This window comes from Meles meles, chromosome 7, assembly GCF_922984935.1.
Source record: "Meles meles chromosome 7, mMelMel3.1 paternal haplotype, whole genome shotgun sequence".
NCBI lineage: Eukaryota > Metazoa > Chordata > Mammalia > Carnivora > Mustelidae > Meles > Meles meles.
In genome coordinates this window covers 135,889,984-135,917,090 of record NC_060072.1, presented here as the reverse complement: position 1 = coordinate 135,917,090, position 27,107 = coordinate 135,889,984, and the positions used below count along the sequence as shown (strand labels likewise).

Genomic DNA, 27,107 nt, shown 5'->3' with positions numbered 1-27,107 from the left:
TGTTATAGGGAGGGAAAAAAATGTATATTTTATGAATTACTTATGCAAAATATTTGTTTTAGTTATATATAAATTAATTTTTTGGCATTGATTTTGGTGGAAGTCTCAGAAGGGAGAGCCATGAATGTATAGTCAGTCCTCTAAATTTAATCTGAAGTATGAGTTTGTACCTTCAAATATCTTCTCTCTGTAAATATCCCCAAATGTGGTTAATTATAGTACCACAAATACCTTTATGATGAATATGAAAGAAGTAAGTAGGCTCAGAAAGGGCTACAACTGAGTATAATTCAAATCTTTTCAAAGTGTTGGATTTGATTCTTTTTTTCTGGTAATACTGATTTTCACTCGTTAGATGTTTAATGTGGCTAGGCATCTTAAGTGAACTAAGTAATAGTTTTTAATATCTAAGATTGATTATAAGATCTGTATTTTTTTTTTTTTTTTAAGTTTCTATTTATTTAACAGTATGAGAGCACAAGTAGTGGGAGTGGCAGAGGGAGAGGGAGAAGGAGGCTCTCCACTGAGCAGGGAGCCCAGTGTAGGCGTTGATCTCAGGACCCTGGGATCATGACCTGAGCCGAAGGCACACACTTAACTAGCCATCCAGGCGCCCCAAGAGTTGTGTTTACTTTTAGCTTTAAGCTTTAACTGGTTTAACGTCTAGTAAACTCAGTTAAATGCATGCATATGGGTTGGGGAACAGAGTAATAAAACAATAAAAGCTAACAGTTATTTAGTTCTTTCTGTATGCTAGACAGTGCTGAAAATCTTTTATGTATAATAATTCATTTAATCCTCACAATAATTGTGTGAGGTTGGTAAATTATTTTTATATCTCATTTGTACAGTAAGAAACTGAGGGCATGGAGAGGTTAACTCACTTTCTCTAGGTCACACAGCTAGTAAATGTAGAGTCTACTTTTAAATCAATGCAGTCAGGTTCTTGAGCTTGTGCTCTTAGTTGTTAGACTATAATGTGTGACATTTCTGCAGAATTTTAAATACATATATTATCTTTTTAAGACTCATGAAATAGTAAAAAAAAAAAAAGTTAATTTTTAGTAAGGAGTGACAGGTAGGGGAGTAAGTACAAATTCATGACCTGGTATTTGGAAGATAAACTGTGATCTAATGTTCTCTTAAAAGTTCATATTTGCCACAGATCCTAATTTGAATCAAAAATGGTCATCACTAAATTAAGCACAAAAAATTCTTTTTTGAGGTAGATGTATAATCAATCACCATGTGTAGTGTTCTACATTGTGTCTTACATTCTTAAGCAGGAGGAGGGGAGACAGAAAAATGTCATTGGGTGGTACTGAAAAATTGGATATGGGCCAAAGTGTTAGTGACAAATCCAGTTTTTCCCAGGATAAAATATTTCGGAATAATTTTGATCCAAGTGTTTTAGATTATGTTTTTCTACCAGAGTCTTATTTTGCAGCGCATCTTTTCTAAATAGCTCTATTTTATAGTGTGTATATATAGGTCATTCTGAATCAAGTTAACTTTGCAGTTGATTGGGACCTTGTTTCAAGCTTATTGAACAAAGCTCTGTAACAGAATTTTGGGCATAGGGCCATTTCCAGAGTCTGGTCCAAATAGCAGTAACAAACAAAGATTGTTTCTTTCTTGGCTGAAGGCTTTCTCTGTGTGGCTTGTCTCAGGACTCTTTTACACTTTTTCTGTCCCTTTTATACTCCTCTCCCTTTTCTATTCAGGGCAAAAGTGTTTCAATTTTCATTCTGTAGTTATTCTTTCAGCAAACATTTATCATGCCTTTACTTATATACGAGGTTCTTTGCTTGAAATGTATAATGCCCTCCCTGTATTGGCAGTGGACCTTCCAACATGATACTGTAGAAAATATGTGAAATGTTAAGTAGTTTTGCTGTGTTGTACTTCTTTTCTGCGGTAGCTTTCTGTCTTGCTAATTGGGTTTTGGGTTTTTTTTTGTTTTTTTTTAAGGATCTATAAAAAGAGCATGTTTTTCTATCCGCCTGCCTCCCCCCCCCCAACTTGGTAAGGGAAAGGAAAGAGAAAATAATTAAAGCAACTTGTTTCAATATAATAGTTTAAAATAATCATATCTTAAAATACTATTTAAAAACCTTGTGTACTTACAAAATTTGTCTTATTTCAACATTTGTTTTAAAAAATTAATATTTTCCTTTCTAAATATACTCAGTTTTAGAATATTTTAATTAGAACCTTTGCTTTCCACAAAGTTTACTTTGCCCATTCAATTCCTGATCTGCTTATATTATAAAGGGCCTGTTTGACCCTTTAAAAAGAAATTGCCAGATTTGATTTTCTAATTTCTTTAATATTCCCTTGATAACTTTTAATCAGAGCAGTGTTTGACTTATTTTTATTCATGCTGTTAAAAATTTTCTCATACGTCTAACAAGGTATTGTATTTTCATGTCTCTTTGCCTTTGCTTTTGCTGTTTCCTCTACTTGGATTTTCCTCTTCCCCTGTCCTCCTTTCTTCTTTTTGGTCTGCCAAATATGGCTGGCTAAAATGAGGTTTCTTTTATGTAGTTCCTTGATGCCGCTTGAAGAATATTAATCATCTTTTTCTCTGTGCTCTATTTAGTACTTTGTGTGTGATTAAAGAGTTCTGAAAAATTATACTTAATACAGTCAAAAGAATAAATGGAATGCATGTTACAACATTTGTAATAATAAAACAAACATCTGTGAGCCCACCACCAAAGATAACTAGAAAATGATCAGTTCTGTTTCTTCTACCTATGTGCTTCAATCCATACTCCCAATTTCCTTGCCCTTCAGAAAAGTTCATCACATAAATATGTGTTCCTAGACAATTATTTAATTTTATGTTTGGGTTTAGTAAACATAGGTTCATGTTGGATGTAGTCTAGCATTGCTTGCTTTTTAAAAATTAAGCATTATGTTTCTAAGATATATCTGTACTTCATATATAGTTCGTTCATAGTGGTTCATTCATATTATGTATAATATTTCAAATATAAATATGCCGCTTATTTGCATTTTCATTTAATGGATCTGGAATTGATTTTTTTCCCTTTAGTATGAGTAGGGATCCAGTTTTTAGTGTTTCTTTCTATGTGGAAACTAGTTGCCCCATAATGTATTCTTTCCTATTGTGTCATCACTGTACGGTACCAAGTTTCCTTGTTAAGTATGAGTTTATTTCTGAGTTCACTTCTTCTGTTGAATTTGTCCATAGTCTTATTCACTATGGCTTTATAATAAATCTCAATGGGCAGGTCCCTTCTCCCCCTTTCTCATTTTTTTTTTTTTAAACCTTATCTTGGTCATTCTTTCCACTTTGCCCTTCTGTATATATTTAGAAACTATAAAAGACCTATTGGGGTTTTTTTTGGGGAGGCAAAGATGTTGTAGATCAGTTTGAAAGATTAGGTATCAATACTTCTTTGGATGGGATTGGGAGAATGAGAGAAATGTCTGGTTGTGCGCAAATGGGGTGTGTTATACTTGGCTTGGAAGGCCACATAATTTTTTTTTTTTTTCAGGTTAATTTTTCAAACTCCCACTTCACTGTTTCCTTATTTCTTCCCTTATTTATAACTGATTGGGGAGAGTTTGTTATGGTTTTTTAGAATGTTCTGATCATTTCTCTTGATTATCTTATGTTCCGCATTGTCATGTTTCTCTCACAACTCTTGATATTATTTGTACTTGTATTGAGTCTGTCAAAAGAGTTTTCTATTTGTGTTATCTTAATTCTACATTATGCCTCTTTCATTCAAATTCAAAGGCTTCACTTGCTTTGTAGTCAACTGTTGGAACTATGTCTTTGTTCCTGGCCCATTGTACAATTTAATTTTGTGTGCTAAAAATGCAACATAAAATATTCATAAAATTAAAAATTATTTTTAAAATGTGAAGACTTTCTTCAGATTAAAAAAATTTTTACAGGGGTGCTTGTGTGGCTCAGGTAGTTGAGCATCTGCCTTCAACTCAGGTCATGATCGCAGAGTTCAGGGATCAAGCCCTGCAACAGGCTCCCTGCTCAGCACGGAGCCTGCTTCTCCGTCTGCTGCTTCCCCTCCTCCTGCTCCCTTGCTCTCTCTCAGATAAATAAATAAAATCTTAAAAAAAATTAAAAATTTTATAAACCATTGCATAATTTCAAAACTGGACAAGGAAATTGTTAAAGTGTTTTATTGTCATTTGCTTATGTTGAACTTAATTCTTTGATTTTTTGAGCTTTGAATTATATATAAGGTCTTCAGGAGTTACTTTTCCCTTAATAGATGATCCTCTGAACATATTCATTCTATCATTTGGTTCCAAATTTATCTCCATGTACATTTTATTTTGACTTGATACTCCTTTAGGTGCTGAATCATCAAACATGATCTTCGTTTATCAGAACTTTTCTTTGCGTTTCTAGTTTTTCTCTAGTTTGTCCTACTGATAGCCACATCTGTAACATCTACTTTCTTCTTTCAAATCAGTTTTAGTCTTTAGGGCTAATCTACCTTGGGATCATTGAGTTTCGAGCTTTCAGAATTATAAGCTCACTAGACTGATCTGAGGAGTACTGTAAAATCCTACCATTGCTAGTGGCAAAACTGGAGATTTGAACATAATTCACATTCATCATCTTTCTTTTTTTATTTTTTTAAAATAAAAATTGTGTATATTTTAGGTGTACAACATGATTTGATGTACATCTACATAGTGAAATGATTACTATAGTCAAGCTAATTAACTTCTTCTCATGGAGTTACCTATTGTGTGTGTATGATGAGAACACTTGAAATTTATTCTTTGTAAATTTCCAGTGTTTATTCTGTGTTATTAACTGTAGTCATCATGCTGTACATTAGATCTCTAGGCTCACTCATTCTGTGTAGCTGCAACTTTGTAGCCTTTGACCAATATCTCCCCATTTCCCCCACTCCCAGAATCTGGTAACCGTCTTCTACTCTGGTTTTTGTGCATTCTGCTTTTTAGGTTCCTCATTTCCTCCACCTCCCCACCCCATCTCGTTCTGTGTGTTTGCCTTTCTGTGTTTGGCTTAGTTCACTTAGCACTTAGTTCACTCCAGGTTCAGTGTTCATTATATTTCTAGTACACAATGTGGTATATCCATTTTTTCACGTTAATATTTTAGACATACTTTGCCTTAACTTCAGAGTTGTAGATTGGATAGTTTGATAAGTAGGATTCAGATGTGGTTAGTTTTTTTTAATTAAGTAAGATTCAGATTTGGTTAGTTTTTTAAAGTACTTTTTTGTATCAGGCAATATTATTCTGTTATCCCTTCCCCATTTTATGTAAGCAAAATGAAACCTTAGCTAAAAAGCTTGTGTGAAATACCATTAGTACGTGAAAGAGCCAGTGTTCAAACCTAGGTTTTCTGATTTCATTTTTGTGTGTTTGTGTAATTTCTTTAAACCAGTGGTTTTCAGCTATGCTTCATAGGTCTAGGGATTGCTGCAGGGTGATCACATGGGTAACTAGGGTAACTCTTAAATTTTATCTCTAGTATATTATAATTGAAAACTAATTTCCTTTATATCAAACTGCTTATTTTGCTATCTAAAGACGAAAAAACTGAAAGTAAGGAAATTCAAGTGTGAGAAGGAATTAGTCTCCCCGAAAAAGCTAACTTTGGCTTGGTGAGCATATGCATGCTGTTGTTATACAAATGTTCCAAGTCTGTTCCCCTCCTCCTACCTGCTGTATTCACTCACCCTGCCATATGGGAGGGCTGTGCATTGCTGGAAGGGTTGTGATTTGGACTTTTGTTAATTCTTACTTGGGAAACTGGGGAGGGAGTGGACTCAGAAAAAAACTTCAAGTAATTTGAAATTGTGTCCTGAATATATCTGCAGTGTGTAAGGGAGGGTGAAAAAGATTATTTTAAGGAGAGTTACCATGATATTTGAGAGAAATAGGGAAAGAACTTGAGCCATTTTGAATTATTTTTCCTGTGAAGACTGGGAACCATGTGTGATGTTGTTTTAATAGGATTTAAGCAGGTGAGATGTCTTCAAAGTTTTTCATTTTGTTTTCTCAAGTTTACTGTGTTTGTAAAGATAACCATGGTTACACCATAAGAATAGGTTGACTGCAAGTGGACCAGTTAGAAGCTTTTGTAGTAACTAAGGTGAGAGATGATACTGTAGATTGACTAGGATGAAGGTATTGGAGACAGAAGGAAACACATTTCTGGTTTGTATACATGTATGTTTTTAAATTGAGGTAAAATTGACATACTAGTTTCAGTGTGCAACATAACGATTCAGTATTTGCATATATTGCAAAGTGATCACCACAGTAAGTCTAGTTAACATCTGTCCCCAAACATAGTTAACAAAAATTATTTTCTTGTGATGAAGACGTTTAAGATTTACTCTTAGCAACTTTCAGATATACAATAAAGTATTATTAATGATAGTCACATGCTACATATTACATCCCCATGACTTACTTATTTTATAATTGTCAGTTGTACCTTTTGACCCATTTTGCCGATCCCCTGCCTCTGGCAAATACTAATCTATTCCCTGTACCTGTGGGCTTGTTGTTTGTTTTTTAGAATCCAAGTATAAAGTGAGATCATATGGTATTTGTCTTTGTCTTATTTCACTTAGCATAATACTCTCAAGGTCCGTTCATGTTGTTGCAAGTGACAATACTTCATACTTTTTTTATGGCTGAAAAGTACTCCATTGTATAATAGACAATTGTGGTGGTATATATATGTATATGTGTGTGTGTGTGTGTGTGTATACACACACACATATATACATATACATATACATATGTATATATATATACCACAACTTCTTTATCCATTCATTCATTGATGGACACTTAGATTTTCCCCTCCCATATCTTGGATATTATAAACAATGCTGCAGTGAACATGGGAGTGCATGTATATTTTTGAATTAGTGTTTTTATATTCTTCAGATAAATACTTAGGTGGAATTACTGGATCATATGGTAGTTTCTAATTTTTTGTGAAACCTCCATATGGCTGCACCCATTTGCATTCCCACTAACAGTGCACAGCGGTTCCCTTTTGTCCACATCCTCACCAACAATTCTTAAAGGAAAATGAGACAAGATTTAGTGATACTGGATATGAAGTAAGTGCTAGATGTCTGATTTAGTAACTTTAGATAGAAAACTGTTGTAGGAACATTGAAATAGAGTTCGGTAGATGATGTCTGATTTTGGGCACTGTCATTTTGAGGTACCATTGATGTATCTGATGGGAATGTTACAGTTTTTTAAAAGACTTATTTATTTATTTTAGAGAGGGAACATGGGAATAGGGAGAGGGGCAGAGGAAGAGAATCCTAAGCAGACTCTGCCGAGGGTGAAGCCTGATGTGAGACTTGAACTCATGACCCCGGGATTGTGACCCAAGCTAAAACCAAGAGTTGGATACTCAACCAGTTGAGCCACCAGGTGCCCAATTACACTTTTTTTTGGTACAATTCTGCAGCTCAAAGGAGAGGTATAGGATAAGGTTTATGTGTATATAAGTGGCAATTTAAACTTGAATGTGAATGAGTTTGCCATGGAGAGGTTATAACATGGAGAGAACCTAGGGTGCAGTGTGGAGGCATTGCATCTGTAAGGTGACCTCACAAAGGACACAGAAATGAGTGTTTAGGGAGTTAAGAACAAACCAAGGTGAGTGCTGGTCCATGTTTTTTTTACCCTCCAGTGAAATCTCAGTATTTTCTGTGGAATTATGAATCCCCAGACTTAATTCCAGGTCAGTCAGAATTTAGCTAAAATTTATACTAATTAAACTTCTGCTATTAGAAAAGGAAACAGTTTATTTTTAAAAGATATATTTATTTATTTTGGAGAGAGAAGGAGCATGTGCATGTGTGAGGGGGGGAACAGCAGAGGGAGAGAATCTTCAAGCATACTCCTGGATGAGTGCCAAGCCCAGTGTGGGGCTTGATCTCACCATCCATGAGGTCATGGCCTGAGCTGCAACCAAGAGTCAGATGCTTAACCAGCTGAGCCACCCAACCCCAGAAAAAGAAAGAATTTAAAAGATAAGTGGAGGCATTAAAAAAATGTAGCTTTTTAAACTATAATTTGTAACATAAAAATGTGGCTTTTTGTTGTTAAAGATTTTATTTATTTGACAGATAGAGATCACAAGTTGGCAGAGAGACAGGCAGAGAGGAGGAAACTGGCTCCCTGCTGAGCAGAGAAGCGGATGTGGGATCCCGGGAGCCTGGGATCATGACATCATGACCTAAGCTGAAGGCAGAGGCTTTAACCCACTGAGCCACCCAGGTGCCCCCAAAATGTAGCTTTTTAAGTTCAATTTGTAACATGTAACCAGATAATCTTCAGAATTACTGAGGCGGGGGTACTGGCTTGACTATGAACTGTTTCACTATAAAAATGGGTTTGCTTTTTTTAAGAACTGTGAAGGGTCTGAGAATTTGCCATCTGTGCAAACTAGCAATTTAGCCTGCTGTAGTTTCATAGATGGTGGTAGAAGATACAAGACTTCTGGGTCTTAGACCTAGGACTTTATTATTCATGAAAATAGCAAGAGCCGTTGTTGGTATTTGTGTTAGTATTCCAAGCCCAAGCTCCATATAGAGATGTGAAGAGGGCTGAGTGATGCCTGTGTTGATGCCTCTCCTGTATTGCAGTATTGTGAGTTATAGGAGAGAACCCTCTAGGTTAGGGAACCCAACTTTTATAATGGGAAGTAGTCTGCCTGATGTTAATCCTGGAGGGGGATGTCATCTTTATTGTACTAGATAGTAAATGAACCTGCCTGTTGCTCCCGAGGGAGACATTTTTATCCTTCATGGCTGTTTGCTATTTATACTTAACAATATATTATGGAACAAAGAGAGGCAATGGCTCCACTTACAAGATATATAAATATTAAGGAAAATGGATAATTTGCCTTCTACAATTTTTGTCCCTAATTTCTATACATTGCTTGGCTTCTGGTAGAATTTCCCATGATGGTGCTCTTCATTGGTCCCTCTAATTAATTTGTCAAGAAAGGCTGGGACCAGAGCCATTCAGTTTATTTCATAAGACATTTAATTAAGGTTACATACTATTAACAGGGTAGCAGGATGAGGCCAAACTGCAACATTGACGTCAGCTGTGCTCCATAGTGTCTTAGACCCAAGAAGCTGAACAAGTGCCATTAACCTTCAGGGTCTGCCTAAAGTGGCTTTGCCAAAGGCCAAAGTGGATTTGGCGTTGCCTGCAAAGTGGAAGTCTAGGGCAATTCTGTCATCCATAATAATAGTGATTAGTGAGTTGAGACAGACCGGAATGGCCCCAGGGCTGAGGTGATAGCACTGATCTCCTCAGCTAAAATCAGGGACAAATTTTAAACCACTTTTTCTAATTTGATGGCTGCCATTTTAGGGATAACTGCCTCAGACTGCACATAATTAACAAGTCACTTATCCTCATGAGAGGTACACTGTGCACACCCCAGCTCCCCCCCCACCTCCCCCCCGGTAATTAAGAATAGCCTTACTTTCCTTCTTGAACATAGCCTTAAGGCTTTTTTGTCTTCATAATATAACAAATATGAAGCTTAGAACTAGATCACTTGGCCCTTTCTCTTCTTATCTTCTCCCAGTTCAGCATGCTTGCATCTCTTAATAGCCAGCATTCTCTTGCATCTGCAGTTGGGCTCAATATGCATTCAAGCCTCAGCATGATCTTTGTAGTTTTTAGCGTTTTTCCAGAAAATTGGCTTAGTAATGCCCACCACAGCCAAGGCATGCTGCTTCCTGTCATAATGTCACTTTCCCTGGGCATAAAGAGAATCTTTGCTTTCTTATACGGTGTCACTTTGTGGGGTTGGTGCTCGCCACACCCCTTGCAGAAAGTCCCGGCAGATTTTAGGAATGTTCACCATGTTTGTGAGAGCCCTACTGGCATGGAAAAAGCAGAATAGCCTTACTTTGGAAAGAGCAGTTGTCTGCAGACTACATGATCTTCTTGTGGTGCTTAAGCACTTGAAGGTCTCTTATGACCACCTCCAAGGTGCAGAATGTGGTGTTTACTGTTGGCCCCCTTTCCCAAGTTAAGATGGAAGTGAAGGAGTACGGGCTGAGAGTTTCTCCAGTGTTTTTTTTTTTTTTTTTTTTTTTTTTTAAGATTTTATTTATTTATTTGACAGAGAGAGATCACAGGTAGGCAGAGAGGCAGCCAGAGAGAGAGAAAGGGAAGCAGGCTCCCTGCTGAGCAGAGAGCCAGAAGCGGGGCTCGATCCCAAGACCCTGGGACCATGACCCGAGCCGAAAGCAGAGGCTTCAATGCCTCCTGAAGAGCTGGTAGGTCTTACAGGCCACAGTTCAGTACAAAAAATGGAGTCTAATGATTGTTTTTGGAAGGATTACCTGAAGGCGATCAATCCAATCTTCCCTGTTTATCTGTGCCATCAACCAGGTAGTATTTATCTGGCCTTAGGAATAACTAAATGATAGCTATAGAAAAGAGTAGGGGTGGGGAGTAGGAAAGACACCTTGGAGGTATGGGCAGGTGTTTTCCTAGCAGGAGCTAGGATCACCCTCTGCTGCTCTCTGAAGACCTTGAGGTTAAAGGGAATGGTGATCCTGTTGTGATCAGAGCCGTACAGCAGGGTGTGGCAGACTCAGCAGTCAGTTCAATTTAAGGCACTTGCAACGTGTGGGAGATCTATATCATTTTCCTTTGTGAGAAAAGCTCCAGGGGCGATTTTCAAAGACAGAGATCACTAATGTCCCTCTTTCTTACTTCCTGAGGTCTAAAGTGTTTAATCCACAGGTATCAGAGTTCTTCCACTTCACAAAATGAGTGTCCCATACCAGTAGCTAACTTCTCCCTTTTCCCCAGTCATCCCTGACTCTTACCCAGTCCTTTTGTCTGCAGTGGAAGAAGGACAAGGGCATTTTTATTAAACTTACAGAGACCCCATTATGTCTCTTGTTTTGGGCCACATGATTCATTAAAAGGGGACTTGGTGAGGACTATATTTTTTTAACTGAATGGTCATTATCTTTATTATCTAAGACCACAGAAATCGAATAAGAAAATTCAGGTGGATGAACCAGAATTAAGTCAGAATTCCCAAGACCTTCTTTTACCGATGCTGACATTCAGAGGATGTACCAATCAGGCCAGCTTGGGGTTTCCATTAGAGGAAAGAAAGAAGCATCATGCTTGGGAATGGTCAGGACAGATCGCAGGTGGCAAAGGCAAAGAGGAGGAGATGGTCTCTTCCTAGGGACATCCATGTTCAGGGACCAAACTGCTGTTTGATATGTGTGAACCAGGAAGAACTAAGGAGGTATAGTCAGAAATCTTTCTGAGTTGATTAATTTTTTTTTAATTGTAAAATACATAGGACATGAAATTTCCCATTTTAACCATTTTTTAAAAAGATTTTATTTTTAAAGTAATCTCTGCACACAACATGGGACTCGAACTCATAACTGTAATATCAAGAGTCGCAAGCTCTACCAACTGAGCCAGCCAAGTGCACATGTCTCCTCCCCCCATCTTAACCATTTTTAAGTGTTAAGCTCTGTAGTGTTAAGTATGTTCAAAGTTTGTATAACCAATTTTCAGAATTCTTTTCATCTTGCAAAATTGAAAGTCTGTATCCATTAAACAGTACCTCCCGTTGCCTTCTCCCTCCAGACTCTAGCAACCATAATCCTACTTTGTCTTGATGAATTTGGCTGTGCTGGGTACCTCATATAATTGTAATCATGTAATATTTGTCCTTTTGTGACTGGCTTATTTCACTTGGCATAATGTTCTCAAGAGTCATTCATATTGTAGCATGTGTCAGAATTTCTAAACTTTTTTTTTTTTTTGATAAAATTTCTAAACTTTTTAAGGCTGAATAAATACTCCATAGTGTGTATATACCACACTGTTTTATTCATTTTTCCATCAGAGGCAGTTGGGTTACTTCTTCCTTTTGCCTTTTGAGAATAATGCCATTATGGACACAAGTGTGCAGCTACCTCTTAGAGACCTTGTTTTCAGTTCTTTGGGTATATACCCAGCAGTGGAATTGCTGAGTCATATAATTTATTTTTAGTTTTTTGAGGAACCACTACGCTGTTTTCCACAGAAGCTGTACTATTTTACATTCCCACCAGTAATGTGCAGGTGTTCCAGTTTCTCCATATCCTTGCCAACACTTGTTATTTTCTGTTTTTTCTTGGCAAACTGACGGGTATGATATCTCATTGTGGGGTTTTTTTTGTTCGTGTGTGTGTGTGTGTGTTTTAGACAGTGGTATTGGGGGGCGGGGAGGTGGGGGGATGAAAGAGACTAGAAGGAGAGGCTGAGGAGGACAAGTTGTAGACCCAGCATGGAGCCTGATGTGGGGCTGTGTCTCACAACTCTGAGAGCATGACCTGGGCCAAAATAAAAAGAGGATTACCTGACCAAGCCATCCAGTCACCCCATCTCCTTGTGGTTTTGATTTGCATTTCCTTGATGATTTAGTGATGTTGAGCATCTTTTCATGTACATACTGGCCATTTGTATATCTTCTTTGGAAAAATATCTAACCAAATCCTTTGTCCCTTTTTGAATCCAGTTATTGCTTGTTTTTGAGTTTTCCAATTGATTTTTGAGGAGGTTACAGCACTCAGCAATCCAAGACGTCTGCAGATGGTAGGGAGTGTGGAAGGCTGTTAAATACCTTGACTAATAGCCCATTGTTAGTGACTTCTAGAATAAAAACATATTATCAGGACTGCAGATGGTTTGGAAAGTGAAAAACATGGCACTGATTAGCGTCGAGAATAACTGGTGTGACTGGAGTCAGCTGATTAGACTGGAATAGCAATATCGTATCTGAGAAAGTATCATCAGTGGTAAGGCACCTCTAATAGCCTGAAGAGGGGGGTCAGAGATCTGATGTAACCAGTTTGTCTGTAGCAAGAGATGTGGCCTCTGTCATTGAGGTAAATGGGTCTTCTGGGAATTGCAAGTGTAGGATGCAGTAGTTCCTCTGCATCAGGAATATCTTTACTCTGTTCTGCAGTGGTTCATGTGTTGATAGATCCTGCAGCAGTAATGGCAGTCTGGGCAGTAGAGGCCTGATCAGCAGCTTCATACCATTTGATCTCATCAGACAATGGTCCTTTACCATGGGCATCTCTTTTGTGACTTAGATGATCTGATCAGCAACTGCACTATGTCCCCATAGTTTATGGCTAGTTTTTAATGTCAGTCTGTAGTTTTCCAAGTGGTAGACCAAACAGCTAGGTCATTGGTAACAGATCCAGAGTCAGTAAAAATATAAGAAGGTTTATGAAGAGGAATATTGGTCACATCTATGAGAACATCCTTGAGTTCTGCCCACAGAGCAAAGCAGCCTTACCCATTTTCAGCTCTGTGTAGCTGGCCTTGAAATGGAACAGCATAGAAGGCCAATGAGCACCATAGTGTTTCAGTGTAGTTGAATCATTCTTTAGTGAACCAGGCCCAGGCATTTATGGGATCCTCTGTGAATCAGGGACCTCAGTGAGCCAGCGACTTCGGTTTAAGCGGATTGGAGGGTAAAATTTCCCCAAAGGGATAACTGCCACTTTTTCATTTAAAGTTGTAATACCATAGGGGCCAGACTGGCTGCATTCTTCAGTATATCATTTTACTGTGATAAGAGAAGCTTGTTAGACTCTTAACCACCTTATCAGTGATTGAGTTTGAGTTGACCCATCCTTACCCATCCTCACCCAGGACCTCATGCTCCTGGTGGCTGTGTCAGGGAGGCACTGAATCCCAAAACCAAGGGACACCTTGGTGGAGGCTGCACCTCTTGCCAGAGACTCCAGTCAGTAAAAATGGAGACTTGTACACAGAGGGGTTATAAGGATTTTGGGATGCTAAAGCTACCAGTGCTTTCTACACTGGTAGAAAGTGTAGCTGCTAGCTGCACTGGTAGCTCTTCCCAGTTGGCATCATCCCCTCTTGCACTTAGGGGGATTCACAGTACAGGTGTGTAAAATACCAGTAAATTATGTATTCAGTGGTGGAAGCCACAACAGTAATACACTGGATTGGTCCAAAGATACCAAGTGAATATTATGAGTTAGTTACTTTTTTCCCCACTGTGAATCCCACCCAAACTTTGGTCGCTGAAAGCATGTACTCTCTCCCTCCACAAAATGGGTATGAAGGTGATGTGAGCTCCTGTATCTAACAGCAGTAGGATTTCGAGTCCCCCCTTTTCCTAGTGTTGTAGCATACTTGGGTATGTTTCATCTTCAGTTCCCCTGGGGAACTAGGAAAACTCATCTCCACCCCCAGTTACCTTTTTCTATAAAGTAGTTGAGGCTAGGCTCTGGGGAGATTGGGAGAGAGCAGCTCCGCACCTGTAAACAAGGGGCTTTTCCTTTCAGTTTTGAGCATCGCGTTAGCTGCATGCTGAGCAATCGAATACACCTTTGGTATTTTTGATCCACCCAAAGTCCCATATTCTGTGGCAAGGTTATCAGTACGGACATTCAGCAGCCACAGCCACGTTGCTTTCTGACCAGGGAAATGAGCTTGTGCCCTTTGGATGACTTGGGCTAAGATCTGCTCAGGGACAGCATTGTTTTTAGGGTCTACCTAATGTAGGCTCTTTGCTGCTCCATTGTCAAGATAACATCTCCTAAATTCTTTCTTGTTTTCAGCATAAGAATTACAGGAGTTTTCCAAGGCTAGAAGGTGGACAGCAAGAATTTACCTAGATTTCTTTGGGCAAGTTTCTCATTCTCTAGTGAGTCACCTTCATCATCATTTTAAACCCAGTTCAGTACAGTAAGAGCCTGAAGACTAGTCAGTGCCTGCAGTAGTTTATCTTAGTGAAATTTCTGGGGTGGGGTGTGGAGGGTGATGGGTAAAGCTCTCTTGTAGTAGACCAGATCTATTGCCAAAAAATGCTGAGATCTTTTACTCATTTTTTTTTTAAAGATTTATTTATTTATTTGAGAGAGAGAAAGAGAGAACATGGTGGGAGGGGCAGAGGGAGAGGGAGAGAGAGGATCCCAAGCTAACATCCTGTTGAGTGTGGAGCCTGATGTGGGGCTAAATTCCACAACCCTGAGATCATGACCTGAGCTGAAATCAAGAATTGGACACTCAGCTGACAGCCACCCAGGTGCCCTCTTTTATTCATCTTGAGTGGATTGAATGTTGACAATATAGCCTGCAGGAGGGTCTGGCAGTAAGATAGCTTTTAAGTTACCCCCCCCCCCCCAAAAAAAGATACAGCTTTTGCTATCTTTTTAAATGAGCATTATGTGTCCCATCCCACATTTCCTTTAGCAAACTAACTGAAGTTCTGAAGATTCTTCTGGTTCTGACCACAATGGTTGCAGTTTTTCTCCTTTGGCACCCAGTGTAACATTGCGTGTAACATTATCTGAAGAGGAACAGTCCTTTGTGTTTCCCACTCCCTGTGTCAGATAAATCTTGGTACCAGTTGTTCACAGGGCAGACCTACTGAGGCCAGCGGTCAGGTTGAGGTTGATGGTAGCTGAGGCATCATTCAAACTTCTGTCTTTGAACCTACAAAATGATATTCAACCTGAAACTGCATCCTCAATTTAGCCTTTCTTAGTAGGCAGTAAAGTGGAGGACCATTCATTGCTTGGTTGACCATCCCATTTGGTCAGCATGTTCTCTCATGATTCCCATGGGCTTTTGTTGATTCCTGTTAACTGTTCTTTCATTCCATTCCTAGAAACTATCAGTATTCCATCTTGATTGCTAAAACTGTGAAGTTTTTAGTTTAAAATTGTGAAGAGTTTAAGATTTTACCTTTCATGCAAGCTAAGAAATTAGCCTGCCACAATTTCATACATACTAGTGAAAGACATGAGACTCTTGGGCATGCAGGATGTCATTGCTCATGGTAGTAGCAGTAGCCCGTGTCAGCATTTGTGCTAGAAAACTGGCTCCATTTTCCATAGGGTACTGAAAAGAGAGCCGAGTGATGTCTGCGCAGAGTTGGTGCATTCCAGGAAAGGAACTCCCAACTTAGGGGACCAGACCCTTTTTTTTTAAAAAATTTTAAAAAGATTTTATTTATTTATTTGACAGACAGAGATCATAAGTAGGCAGAGAGACAGGCAGAGAGAGAGGAAGGGAAGCAGGCTCCCTGCCCAGCAGAGAGCCGGGGACCAGACCTTTTATAATGGGCAATAAACCTTTGTGACCTTTGCCCCAGGGCTGGCATTATTTTTATTACACTGGACTGTAAACCTGCCTTTTGCTCTCCAGGAAGACACTATATATTTCTAAGGCGATTTATTATATAAATATCTAGGACAGAAGGAACAGTGCCTTTTATTGTAAGATGTGCAAAAACACTGGACGTTGAAGGAGAGTTGTCTCTCTACCTTGTTTTTGAGTTCAGAGAACATTTTTGATTACAGGTTCTTTCCCAATCAGTTTTTTAAATTCTGGAAATAGACTCTTAAATAAGCATTAACATTAAACTTGTTTTTTTTTCTGACAATACCCCTCTGCCCTCTTCAGTTCACATCCTTTCTTTTTCTCCACCTAGACTGCCGTCATTGCCAGGCTCTTGTTCTGTCTGTCCTCAACACCTCTACCAGAGGGATTTTTTCCTTTAAGGTTTTATTTATTTGAGAGATAGAGAATGAGCAGGAGGGGGGTGTTGGGGGGGAGAGGGAGAAAGTCCCCGACGTGGGGTTTGATCCCAGGACCCTGGGATCATGGCCTGAGCTGAAGGTAGATGCTTAACTGACTGAGCCACCCAGGCACCACTGCTATATAGTTTTAAATGTTGGCAGCTAAATAACAACAATTTTTTTTAAAGCCATAAAGTACAGTATTAGGCAGATTTGTGTGATGCCAGTTCATAACCTCTGCTCTAACCTACCATCTCTTCTTTTAGACCTTTGTTTGCAACATGCATAATTGCCTTGAATAGTTTCCTTATTTACCTCTTCTGTTCATCCTTAAAAACCTATAGACTCTATAAAGTCTTTAAGTGAGCCCTTCTCAACCTACTTAGGTATCTTGGCTTTGAACACCTTTGGAGTAATTTCAAATACACTGCATATGTATGTCACTGTAGTACTTACCTCACTGTATTGTAATTGATTGATTTTCTTCCTGGTCTGTATCCCCAGTAAATAAAGTTTAAACTTCTCAGAGCAGGACCTCCCTCCCTCCCTTTCCATATACACTGAGTTTTTAGGAATGAAAATTGCTTTCCTGGAAGTTGCCTTGGAACCAAGTCCATCAAATCAGTTGATGCTTTTAATCATCTTTAGACATTCCCTGTTTTGAGTCTCAAGGATATTGATTTCCTTAATTTTGAAGGGAAAAGTACAGCATTCACTAGAAAACAGACATACGGTATACCATCCTGTGGTCCACCATTGTATATGGCCCAATGTATATGGACATTATTTAATGTACTATGCCTAATAATATCTTTTTGTTCACATTTAAAATATAGACTGTGGACATTCATAAAGAGAAAGTGGCTCGGAGAGAGATTGGTATTTTGACAACAAATAAGAATACATCAAGAACTCACAAAATAATAGCACCTGCAAATATGGAGCGTCCTGTAAGGTATATTCGGAAACCTATTGACTATACAGTTCTGGATGATGTGGGCCATGGTGTCAAGGTAAGCATTTTTAAATTGTATTAACTTGAAATAATTTATCCAGTAAATATTTCAGATAGGAAATAAGGTATTAAAAATAATTTTCTTCATGGATTCTCTTAGCTAGTAACTAGCATTACAATTTTCAAAGAACGTTTATATAGTATTAATTATACTAAGCTTGAGGCAGAATTTTATCTGTGGAATAGGCTGTATTTAAGAAGACAATAAAACTTAACATGGCTATTCATCAGTTAAGCCATTTGAATCCTAGACCAATATTACAAATTTTATTTCGAAGACTGTCTTGCTTTTACTACTGAATGAATATTTAAAAATTTAGAAAATTATGTGCTTTATAGAGTTGGTTTAGAAAATAATTTTTAAATATTTTAAATCTTTTGTTTCAAAATATGTATATATATTAGTGCATCTTTGTAGATGTGGCTATAATTCTAGCAATTAACAAAAAATAAAAAATTGTATGTATTTTGTGTACCACCCTCTCCTCTTCACCATTCCCTTCCCCAGTAGGCTTTTAGGAAGGAGATTATTTGTTGCCCATGTTCATTTTTTTAGTATGGCAGAATTAGTTGCTCTCGAAGGCTATCGGTAGCCTGTCAGCTTCTTAGGTGTTTGTGGGTCATTTTGCAGACACATCGAATGGCCTGAATTCCATTTCTGCTTGGGATAAATGATTCCTCTGAAATTTGGTAGTTCCTTTCCTAGAGGACCATTATTTGATTTTGTATCTGGTTTTCAGAAATTTTATAATGAGTTTTTAGGAATCAACTAGAGTCTTGAAGATTTCCCTAACTGGCTGATCTGACAGGTGCTATTGCTAGATCTGCTGCATTCTCAATTATTTGGGGTTCCTGATCAAGAGGGATCTTGTGTTTGTACCCAGGGGATGTGGGTAGGCTTGTAAAAGAGCTTAAATTCAGTATTAATTTAAGATATTTTAGACTAGATTGAGCTATAGGATTTGAATATTAAGAGTCTGGAGAACTCTTTGTATTCAGTGCCTTGGGATTAAAATGTATAGATTACGCGTATATCTATGCATGCATGTGCTCACATGCACACTCGCACTCACTTCTTCCCTTTTGGCCTCGTCTTGAGTTTTCTTTCTTTCAAAATAATAAACATGCATAAAAAAAATTCAGTCATCATCTTAAAAGTGAATATCCATGTTATCTCTCCACTAATAATTTAATAGTTTAACACATAGTACCTTAGCAGAGTAGAAGATTTTACAAGGAGATTTTGGGTGAGAAAGTGAAACTCTTTTATCATAGATGTATAAATGGGAAAATATGCAAATGTTGGCAATCTACTTTCTGTAATATGGATATTGACACAAGTTTTTTCTTTTTTTAACTTTTTTTATTGTGGCAAAATATACATAAAATTTACCATTTAACATTTTAAGCATATAGCTCTGTGGCACTAAGTACATTTATATTGTACAGGTTATTTTTTATTTTTATTTTTTTACTTTATTAAAATACTGAGTTTAGGGGCACTTAGTCATTAAGAGTCTGCCTTCAGCTCAGATCATGATCCCCAGGGTCCTGGGATGGAGCCCCTGTATCAGGCTCCCTGCTCAGCAGGAAGCCTGTTTCTCCCTCTCGCACTCCCTGCTTGTGTTCCTTCTCTCTGTCTATCAAATAAATAAAATCCTTAAAAAATAAATAAATAAAATCCTTAAAAAAAATGGAGTTTATTTCACATGTGTGTACAGGTTATTTTTAAATATATTTTTGACGAGGGGTAGGAGGGTGGGTGGCCTGTGAGAACAATATATCTTAGAAGCTGCTTTGTGGCATATTTGTCCATATTTTGTTTCTGTGATGTATAAATATATGCACAATTATTTTTTCCCCAGTTATCTCCTTGCCACTCTATTTCTCCTGTTTTCTGATTTCTCTGAAAGATCATTGCCACCTTAATTAAATATTTCTAGAGCACAGTTACGGGTATGTGAAGGTTAGAAGTTTGGATAGTAGTTAATGAAGAAATGCTAGGGCCCAAATTATGAGGAAAAGAGAAGTTATACTTAGTTACAGTTTTAGAATCATTTTCTTATCTTTTGTCTACCACTTTTCTATTAGAAGTTTGTTCTCCTACCAATTGGTAAGAGTTTTTTTTTTTTTTTCTTTTAAGGAATGAGCTTCTTTATATTGGCAGGTATTTTTTCATGCTGCTATTTGACTTTGATGTTTGGGTATTTTAAAAAATATATACAGATTAAAAAGTTGTATCCAGATATTTCTTCTTATAGCTACCGAATTTCGTGTTAAGCTTTCTACACTCTGAAATTAATATTCCATCATATTTTCTTTTGTGATGTATTATTATGTAAATTATATTTATTATGTTAAGGCATTTTATGCTGTGAAATACATGGTTACCATAAGTTAGTAGGAAATAAAAATATGCAAAAAATACCTTAAGATAAGTCTGGTTTGACTTTTGGAAACAGTGTAACATATGGGTAAGAGAATCCTAGTGTAAGGAAACTACTAGAATTATATACATAAAGGAGAATGTAAAGAAGATGAACCTTGTAAGAGAGCACAAGTTTTCAGAGTAAGCTATAGACTAGAGAAGACTTGAATACTTAGTAGAGACATTTTTTTGAAGATTTTATTTTTGGGGGAGAGAAAGCACAAGTTGGGGGTATGGGGTGTGGGGAGGGGCAAAAGGAGAGGGAGAAGCAGATTCCCCTGCTGAGCAGGGAGTCCAAGGCAATGCAGGTGGGATACCAGGGTCCTGGTATCGTGACCTGAGCTGAAGGCAGAAGCTTAACCAACTAAGCCACCTAGGTGCCCCTAAATGAATGAATGAATTAATTTTTAAAAGATTTTATTTATTTATTTGACAGAGAGAGATCACAAGTAGGCAGAGAGGCAGGTAGAGAGACAGGAGGAAGTAGGCTCTCTGCTGAGAGAGCCCTATGCGGGGCTGGATCCCAGGACCCTGAGATCATGAGCTGAGCTGAAGGCAGAGGCTTAACACACTGAGCCACCCAGGCGCCCCCCTAAATTTATTTTTAATTAACAGCTTTATAGCCTGGTTCATCATTTTCGGAGGACTGACTTTCAGTGTATATGTTTTTAAGCCTCAAAATGACCATGTGATCTAGGAGTTGTTACATTTTATTAGTAGAGACACTAAAGATTTACAATATGTAATGTTTGAAGGTTTCACTTGTATTAAACAAAAGTTAAAAGCTTTTGAGTCACATCAAAGAAAGGATTGGCTGTCCTTATAGACTTTCAGCACATGTGGTATACAAAGCTGATGATTTACTTAGGGCTAGAAGATAGGGAGGAATCAAAGAGAATTCTGTTGTTTTCAACCTGAGATTCCAGGGAAGTGGTAAAATGGCGCCTCTATAAATGCAAACGTTAAAGAAATGAAGTGAGATCTTAAGGAAATGAAAGTCTTGTTTGGATGTGTTTTGGGGACATTTAAGCGGAAAAATCTTGTAGGTTGCTAACAGTTGCAGTATTTTAAACTGTAAAATACAGAGATTATTTTCTTCTGACACTCTCAAACTCAAACACTTCTGTAGACATAAATATACGTGTGATAGAAAAGGGGGAGCTCCATATAAGATTGAAGGTTACACTGTTGCATAGTAGCAGAGTTCAGCTAGAATTTTTATTCCCAAATTCTTCATTCATTCTTTCTCTTGAAACCAATTTATACTTGAATTCTTTTTCTTGTTCACTTGAAACAACAAATGAGGGAAGATGTGTGATCATATTTAGAATAATTCTAAGTTTAGAATAAGATAGTATTTAGCATATTGTAATGCTGCCACATTAGTATATCTTATTTCCAAGGATAATGTTATTCAGGTTTACAGTTCCTAAATCCAGGTGTGATATGTAGCAGCTAAGTAGGATTTCAGACATTGATAAAGACAAGCAATATCATTCTAAACAAATACTAAAGAACACCAAAATTCTGGCACAATTTCTGGAATGAGAGTATATCTAAGAATATATCTAAGGCAAGGTACATTCCTCCTTTGGTTGACTTTATGGTCACCTGAAAAATAGTAGATTCATATTTAGAAGGGCAAATGTTAAAGAAAGAATATATATAAAGTTAGACTCTGTGACCTAAAGATATTTCTTAAGTGGCATAGTACAAGTAGTGATGCTTTAGGAATATACACAGTATTTCATATTGTTTATAGTACATACTACTTTATAGATAGGCTAGTCATCTTTCATAGAAGTAGCCTTTAGGATCAAAGCAATCATTCTTCAGTTTTGAATGTTAGATAAACTGGTTCAGAAGGAAACTTAGAACTAAAGCAGCCTCTAACTTCTTACCACTGTTGGCCTGCTCAGATTTAGATTCATAAGTTACAAATCAGAGGGTTTCTAGACCCTGTTTGTTTATGCCTTAGTTATTAGAATCTGGCTAAGCAGCTGCTATGCATAGGGATTTGTTTTGTGTTGAACACCAAGGGGCTAGGTCCTTTTCTGAATTTGCAAGCAACATGTGATTTTGACTTCATTTATAGTTTATCAGTTTTTAAAATAATGTATTACCATCATCTAATGAATACTTGGGCATTGATTGTTCAGTAAAGCCTTAGGTCTTGTACAGTGATGTGTTTAAGTAGCCTTACATTGGATGTGTTAGGTGTTTGTGTTTAAATCAGTGTTTATCATCTGTGATTCAGTTGGATTAGTTTCATAGGATAAAATACTGACCTAAGACATTATTGGACCTGCATGAGATCAGCATAATTAAGTGGTGGTTTCCTTATGAATATATTCTTTTGAAAAAATATTTGATACACATGAATATTCCCTGTTGCTTATGGATATTTTTTCTTTATAAAATATTTAAAATATTGCTGGGTAAAAGCTTATTAACATGAATTGAATAACTATAGATGTAAACGTGTCCTATCAGATATAATTTATTTAGAATTAATTTCTACTTTTTCCCCCCTTTTCTTGCCAACGTAAAGTGGCTAAAAGCCAAGGTAAGAGATGCTACTTATCATTTGATCCACAGTATTCCCTCTATTGATAGAGGCTGCAGAGCCACTAAAATTTGAAAACTCTTCCTATGTCTGTCTGCTTTTTTCCCATAGGATTTATGTAGATTAAATAAACTCAGTTCAAATCAGCAACATTTAGCTTGGATGTGTCAATATATCAAAGATATATTGACATCTGCATTTATATAGGAACATTAATTTTGCTAACATTTATTGCTTTGCTCATTTTTTGATAGTTGCCTTGCTTTTATTGACTTACAATTAGGAGGTTTTCCAGACATATAGGACTTTGTTACTGAATTGTTAAGATAAAGATGATTTTTATCTTAATGAATATATTAGCAAGTTGACACTGAGATCTGTAGTTTTTGTTCATGTGCACATCTAAAAAATTTTGGGAAATCCAGTATTTGAATGCAGAGAAGTTTAATCTCAGTGAACATGTTTAATAATAAAATCATGTAGAAAATCCAATAATCACACCTGTATTTGCCATAAATTGGTATGAATAGCACAAGATAATAGGAGAAAAGCCAAGTGCAAGTGGTTTTTTGACTTTTTTAAAATGTAGTACCAAAGTCTGTTATTAAAACTGTCTGGGAATCCTTAACTTCACATTCTGATATTAAAAAAAATAATAATACATGGTGTCAAAACACCAACAGAACAATTTGATATAAAAATAAAAGATTTTCTTTCCACATTTTAGCATGGAAATAACCAGCCTGCAAGAACTGGCACTCTATCGAGAACAAATCCTCCTACTCAGAAACCACCAAGCCCTCCCATGTCAGGCCGGGGAACATTGGGGTAAGAATTCAACTACATTTTACAAGCAAATCCATATGCAAAAGGAAAAGATGTGTCTGTGACTTAAGTAAGTGTAGGGTCCTTGCTGTGGGACCCTCAGAATGTGAACTACCTTTCACAAATTCATTTTGGTTCTTACTTCCTGGAACATAATCCAAATTAACCTGCTTGTTTTATAATGGTCTCTATAGAAGTTTATACTAGAAAGGTTCTTTTGTATATGTGTAAGCAAGCATTATTTATTTTTTTATCTTCTAATTCATTTTTTGGGGGAAAAATAAGTGTAAGTGTATTTCTAATGAAATTGCTGGAGGATTCCATATGGGGCTTTCGCATGTGTTTACGATATTCATATTGCAGCACTTTGAATGAGCAGTGTATTTTATGTAGTTCAGCTTCATAGCCTGCAGATCTTCTTGGTGCCTGAGACTTAGGGACTCTACCTGGAGTACCCCTAACTGTGTTTCTGCTCATAATCTGAGGGCTTTTCATACTTGAGCTTTAGGGGTAGGCCGGTTGGAGAAACAGAAAAGATAACAGTTGGTAGCTTCTTCCTTCTCAGTGCAATAAAAATATTGAATAATTGGTAAGACATTTCTGATAGATTATTCACCTTAATGTAGGAAGGCAAATAGTAGGTTTCTCATTTTTGGTCGGGGTGAGACATCATTATTTTATAATAAGAGGAATCAAGAATGAAAATTTTGCAGAATCTTAGTTTCCATTTTCATTCTGTAAATCCCTAGCCCCTGGAGAAAACATACGAAGTTATTAAATAGAAAAGTTAAAGCCATTTATTGAGAAACATGTGGCATTGCATAGGAGCAGAACGTACTCATTCATGTATTTCAACACTGAGGCAGGAATAAATTGCAAGGGGGGACACTTTGTTTTTTAATGTATAAGGACAGTGGCTTATGGTTCAAGATCTGGGAATAATGTATAATTCAAAGTTGAATATTACTGAGCATTTAAAGAATTATAATCATTATTTTTAGAAATAGGGTTAGAACTTTTAAATGAACCTTTCCTATGGTTTTAATAAGAAAAAGTAACAAACTTTAGTTTTTGTGTAGAGTAACAGAATTTATATACCCCAGTGAGGAATTTTCTTAAACAAAATGTATTACTACAAATTAAAAAAAAAAAAAAAACACAAAAAAACTTGTGTTATACTTGTTTACAAAGAGATAATCACAGATTTGGGGAAAAATACCATTTACTCGTTCTTATTCATTATTCTTTTCTCTGTTGTTATTCTTTAGACGGAATACTCCTTACAAAACCCTGGAACCTGTTAAACCCCCAACAGTTCCTAATGACTACATGACAAGTCCTGCTAGGCTCGGAAGTCAGCATAGTCCAGGCAGGACAGCTTCTTTAAACCAGAGACCAAGGACACACAGGTAAACCTTCAGTTGAGTCTTTGAATATCTGCAAGTGGGGGTCATTGACTGGTGACAGACTCCTGTAAAGTTGCTGAGTGAAGTACTGCTCTAATGCTAATATAGAATGTAAAAGATGAGGGGTACTAATATTATATACGTTTCTGTAAGTAAATTTATGCCATAATTCTTCTGCTATTTAGGTTTTAAGTAGGTTTATACTAATTGTAGATCTGCCACCATGTTTTCTTTTTGATGGAGGTATAAATGTATATTTGGATCAAGGCTTAAAGAATTTTTTTTAAAACAGTTATTTAAAAAAGATCGAGGCAATCACTCTTAAATATTTTTGGGTAAAGGGTGAAATACCAGGGCACCTGGGTGGCTCAGTGGGTTAAGCCTCTGCCTTCGGCTCAAGTCATGATCTCAGGGTCCTGGGATCGAGCCCCATGTCGAGCTCTCTGCTCAGCACGGAGTCCGCTTCTCAAACCTCTTTCTCTGCCTGCCTCTCTACCTACATGCGATCACTCTCTCTGTCAAATAAATAAATAAAATCTTTTAAAAAAAAAGGTGAAATATCAGAAATTATACAACATGATTTATTAAACTTTATGAAATTGAAATAAAAAAAGACATCTTAAATCTGAGGAAATTTGTTAAGAGAGTTGATATACTAGAAAACGTAAGTTGTTTTAAAAAGTTGTAGAAATCACGTCTGCAGTGGATTTTTTAAAAAACTTGATTATGGAGCATGACATACATTCAGAAAAGCGTATAATCTATTAAGTATACAACTTGATGGTTTAATACAAATTGAATATACCCACATAACCATTCCCAGATCAGAAAATTGAATATTGGGGCGCCTGGGTGGCTCAGTGGGTTAAAGCCTCTGCTTTCGGCTCAGGTCATGATCCCAGGGTCCTGGGATCAAGCCCCACATCAGGCTCTCTGCTCTGCATGGAGCCTGCTTCCTCCTCTCTCTCTGCCTGCCTCTCTGCCTAGTTGTGATTTCTGTCAAATAAATAAAATATTAAAAAAAAAAAATTGAATATTGCTGGCAACCCTGAAGGTCCCTTTTAGGCCCTTTCCCAATTATAGCCTCTACTTTCTTTCCCCGAGAAGTCGCCACTCGGTGTTTGGGTACTTTTATAATGTCAGACAAATTTATTGTATAGTTTAATTTATTTTATTATTATTGTTGTTTTTATTAGCTTGACTTTATAGCTTTATTTTATATAATTTTTTTCAGATTTTATTTATTTATTTGACAGATATCACAAGTGGGCAGGGAAGCAGGCAGAGGTAGAGAGGAGGAAGGAGGCTCCCTGCTGAGCAGAGAGCCCGAGGTGGAGCTCGATCCCAGGACCCTGAGATCATGACCTGAGCCAAAGGCAGAGGCTTTTAACTCACTGAGCCACCCAGGCACCCCGTAGCTTTATTTTATTCTTCAGTTTTATATCACTTAATAACTTGGCAAGGAACTTCTCTTTACCTTGACTTTTAGGTTGATATATTAGATAAATTTACCAAAATCATTTTGGGGGGGGATTTAATTAAGTAGGGTATGTCAAGCCTCTTAGTCACTGTGTAATGGAAATTTGTTGTTATTGGTACCGTTAGTAAATAAATTATTATATTGATATCTGCAGTCACTATATCAGGTCAGGGTCAATGAGGACCAAATTTTGCGTGTGTGGGTGTGTGTGTTTGTTTTTGAATAATAACTCAAAGCATGGTTTTTCTCTCTAGTGGAAGTATTAATAGTTTAATCATATTCAACAACCAGTTACTAAGCGTTACTTCATGAGGTACTAGGGATATGCCCATAAGATATAGTTTAATTTTCCAGAAGCTCATTCTGTTAGAACAGGAGATCGACAAAGTTTTAATAAAAGGCCAGATTGTTAATATTTTAGAATTTGTGGGCCTTATGGTCTCCTGTGATTATTCCGCTCTGTCATTGCAGCATAGAAGCAGCATGGACAACACACAAATGAATGAGCTTGACGGCATTCCAGTCAGACTTTGCATATGGACTTAATTGGATTTCATGTAATTTTAATGTGTCATAAAATATTCTTCTTCTGTCAGTTTTTTTCAACTATTTAAAAATGGAAAGAATATTCTTAGCTTATAGGTTGTATAAATTGGACCAGTGGCCAGATTTGGTCCAGGGGCTGTAATTTTCTAATCCTAATTTTCATGTGAGGAACGGGGCACATAAGCTAATAATTGT

At 37.2% G+C, this 27,107-nt stretch overlaps 1 protein-coding gene across 6 annotated transcripts in view; it reads left to right on the top strand.

Moving 5' to 3' along the window:
- Nucleotides 1-27,107, top strand: part of ABI1 (abl interactor 1) — a 127,295-nt gene that overhangs the window by 80,269 nt on the left and 19,919 nt on the right. For 3 of the 6 annotated variants that reach the window (XM_046011181.1, XM_046011179.1, XM_046011176.1), the window contains exons 3-6: nucleotides 17,483-17,659; nucleotides 22,641-22,655; nucleotides 23,383-23,483; nucleotides 24,749-24,889. In XM_046011181.1, coding sequence (XP_045867137.1) covers nucleotides 17,483-17,659; nucleotides 22,641-22,655; nucleotides 23,383-23,483; nucleotides 24,749-24,889 — 434 coding nt within the window. The remainder of the gene's footprint in view (nucleotides 1-17,482; nucleotides 17,660-22,640; nucleotides 22,656-23,382; nucleotides 23,484-24,748; nucleotides 24,890-27,107) is intronic. The other 3 variants (XM_046011182.1, XM_046011178.1, XM_046011180.1) reach the window with 1 other exon arrangement.